At 43.8% G+C, this 3,638-nt stretch overlaps 1 protein-coding gene across 1 annotated transcript; it reads left to right on the forward strand.

Annotated features, from left to right (window-relative positions):
* Window positions 1-244: 244 nt before the first annotated feature.
* LOC143925576 (taste receptor type 2 member 39-like) lies at window positions 245-1,171 on the forward strand. The gene has a single exon (XM_077450052.1). The coding sequence runs from the start codon at window positions 245-247 to the stop codon at window positions 1,169-1,171; it is 927 nt and encodes a 308-aa protein (XP_077306178.1).
* The last annotated feature ends 2,467 nt before the right edge of the window (window positions 1,172-3,638 follow it).

Raw genomic sequence — 3,638 nt, forward strand, 5'->3', positions numbered from 1 at the left:
GATCCTTCGTATTCACTTTTTGCATGTATTCAAACTCAGCCCACTAAAACCATTTCAGAAGATGGATTATACAGGCAGATTTTAAAAGGGTCAGGAATGAGAAAATAAAAGAGCAATCCTTACAGAAGCCAACCATTTCCATGGAAAAGAGACTACCAGAAGTCACTGGATTCCCCTTTCTATTAGTCTTGTGGAGGACACCCCGAACCAACCCCTTTTTTTCAAGATGATTAGCCCTACCACGATGATCTGGCTCAGCGTCCTCGGCCTTGAGGCCGTTACCGGCTTGTGTGCCAACATCTTCATAATATTTTCTCTCGTCGTTTCCGGCTACCAAGAGAAAAAATTGACGCCTTACAGCAGCATTCTAATTTCTCTCTGCTTTTCCAATATTGGCTACACCATACTGATGTCTACAAACAATTTAATAAGCCTTATTTGGCCATCGTTGTATGATGTACCTTACGTCAAACACTTTGTGCAGTATTTGACCGTATTCATCATTACCTTCAGCTCATGGCTTACCGGCAGCCTGTGCTTCTTCTACTTCATAAAAATTCTACAGTTTAGGTCTGGATTCCTTGCTTGGGTGAAGAATAAAATAGACATAATCATACCTTGGATGATTCTTACCGTGGAATTTATCTCTCTGTTTGGGAGTTTTCTTTACTTGCTTGCCTACAATCAAGAGTCAACGAAAAACGTAACTATGATTAAGACTGAGGTGGCCTTAAAGGATGACAAACTGATCCTCAGGTTCACATTTGTTGTTCTAATGCTGTTATCTTTGCCTATCTTCATTTCAATTTTATCTATGGCTGTCAGCGCTTGGTTTTTGAAGCGGCACAGCCAATATGTTAAGAGGAACGCGGGAGCTTCTCACGCCGGTGTAAACGATTATCAGAGTGCCATCAAGACCATGTCCTGTCTTATATGGTTTTATGTATTGCTATATGCTGTTACACTTATTATGGGGCTAGAAAGATTTGTCTATCAAAGTTTGGGGTCATGGATCTGCTTGATGCTGCTTTTTTCGTTTGCTCTGGTTCAGTCCAGTCTCTTGATTGCCGGTAATCCCAAACTCAAAGAAGCTTGGAGGCAAATGTTTGTACTTAAAATATTCAGGCAATTCAATTATTTTACTGAATGCATTGTGAATTATTTTAAATGAACTGTTTTGTGGTGATGTAGTATTTGTGAAGGCTCTCATTTATCCAGGTTTTGGTTAGGAATATGGTTTGGGTTAACCACCACCATAGCATATCCTGTGGGTCTGAGGTCCTCATTCCAGGTGAATTTATGTTCATCTAGGAGAAATAATTTCTTTTTTTTTTTCAATAATTTTTTTTTTACTGGAATGTTGTCACAATACATGTAAAAAATAAAAAAAAATAAAAAAAATAAAAAAATAAAAAAGTAAACAGACATCACCCCTGCTGTACGGCAGGCTAACATATAAAAAATAGGATAATTATTTTCAACCATAATGCCTTACATGGCTTTTTAACTATGGTTATCAGGGAGGTTTGCATTGTTTTTATTATAGGGTTTTTTTTTCTTCTCTTTCATACTATAGTGTAATAGTGCTGTCTTCCTTTGTATTATAAACTGTTGACTCTGTATCAATCCTATATAATATTAATAAATAATCATTGTATTTTGTGGTTGATTTGGGGTCAGCGGTCATTCTGAGCTCCTTTCTTGCCCATAGCAAACATTTTTTTTTTAAAGGCAAACATCTGCCTTCTTCCTGAGACCGTCTTGCCTTTGAAACATGTACAGCATCTCCATTAGCCACGAGCTCCTTCTTGTAGTGAAGTAGTGTAGTGGTGTAGATAATTAATTAGCTACAAATGATGCAAATCATTTCCAGCAGCAACCCTCTTGTCAGCAGCAACCCTCCTGTCAAATCAGTGGTGCTCTGGAAGAAAGACAGTGGAGGCTTCAGCAGCAGAGCATGGGAGAGGCTCTAGAGATGTCCCGGAGAGAAGCATGGGAGGAGATGAGGGGGAATCTTTAGCACAGGAGGTATCTGGAGGAATGGAGAAGATGGTTGGTATTTGGAGATGGGGTTGATGATATACAGTAGCTAGGGACAGAGATGTAAATGGCTTTGCATGTTCTAAGTATTTAAAATTTTAAAAGTCGGGCAAGCCGAAGACAGTGAAGGGATTGTCAGAGAGAGGTGGAGGACATTGAAAAGAAGCCAGCAGAGGGAATGTCAGAGAGAGGTGGAGGACATTGAACAGAAGCCAGCAGAGGGATTGTCAGAGAGAGGTGGAGGACATTGAACAGAACCCAGCAGAAGGATTGTCAGAGAGATGTGGAGGACATTGAACAGAACCCAGTGGAGGGATTGTCAGAGAGAGGTGGAGGACATTGAACAGAACCCAGTGAAGGGATTGTCAGAGAGAGGTGGAGGACATTGAACAGAACCCAGTGAAGGGATTGTCAGAGAGAGGTGGAGGACATTGAACAGAACCCAGCAGAGGGAATGTCAGAGAGTGGTGGAGGACATTGAACAGAACCCAGCAGAGGGAATGTCAGAGAGAGGTGGAGGACATTGAACAGAACCCAGCAGAGGGATTGTCAGAGAGAGGTGGAGGACATTGAACAGAACCCAGCAGAGGGAATGTCAGAGAGAGGTGGAGGACATTGAACAGAACCCAGCAGAGGGAATGTCAGAGAGAGGTGGAGGACATTGAACAGAACCCAGCGAAGGAATTGTCAGAGAGAGGTGGAGGACATTGAACAGAACCCAGCAGAGGGAATGTCAGAGAGAGGTGGAGGACATTGAACAGAACCCAGCAGAGGGATTGTCAGAGAGAGGTGGAGGACATTGAACAGAACCCAGCAGAGGGATTGTCAGAGAGAGGTGGAGGACATTGAACAGAACCCAGCAGAGGGATTGTCAGAGAGTGGTGGAGGACATTGAACAGAACCCAGCAGAGGGAATGTCAGAGAGAGGTGGAGGACATTGAACAGAACCCAGCGATAGGATTTTCAGAAAGGGGTGGAGGACATTGAACAGAGCCCAGCAGAGGGAATGTCAGAGAGAGGTGGAGGACATTGAACAGAACCCAGTGAAGGGATTGTCAGGGAGAGGTGGAGGACAGTGAACAGAACCCAGCAGAGGGATTGTCAGAGAGAGGTGGAGGACATTGAACAGAAGCCAGCAGAGGGATTGTCAGAGAGTGGTGGAGGACATTGAACAGAAGCCAGCAGAGGGAATGTCAGAGAGAGGTGGAGGACATTGAACAGAAGCCAGCAGAGGGATTGTCAGAGAGTGGTGGAGGACATTGAACAAAACCCAGCAGAGGGATTGTCAGAGAGAGGTGGAGGACATTGAACAGAACCAAGCAGAAGGATTGTCAGAGAGATGTGGAGGACATTGAACAGAACCCAGTGGAGGGATTGTCAGAGAGAGGTGGAGGACATTGAACAGAACCCAGCAAAGGGATTGTCAGAGAGAGGTGGAGGACATTGAACAGAAGCCAGGGAAGGGATTGTCAGAGAGCGGTGGAGGACATTGAACAAAACCCAGTGAAAGGATTGTCAGAGAGAGGTGGAGGACATTGAACAGAACCCAGCGAAGGGATTGTCAGAGAGAGGTGAAGGACATTGAACAGAAGGCAGTG

Source organism: Lithobates pipiens, unplaced genomic scaffold (genome assembly GCF_037356315.1).
Source record: "Lithobates pipiens isolate NorthernLeopardFrog02 unplaced genomic scaffold, aLitPip1_a1.2 Scaffold_22, whole genome shotgun sequence".
In the NCBI taxonomy this organism is placed as follows: Eukaryota; Metazoa; Chordata; class Amphibia; order Anura; family Ranidae; genus Lithobates; species Lithobates pipiens.

What these genes read in the sequence shown, in the direction of transcription:
- LOC143925576 (XM_077450052.1), top strand. Translation starts at nt 245, where the DNA reads ATGATCTGGCTCAGCGTCCTCGGCCTTGAGGCCGTTACCGGCTTGTGT.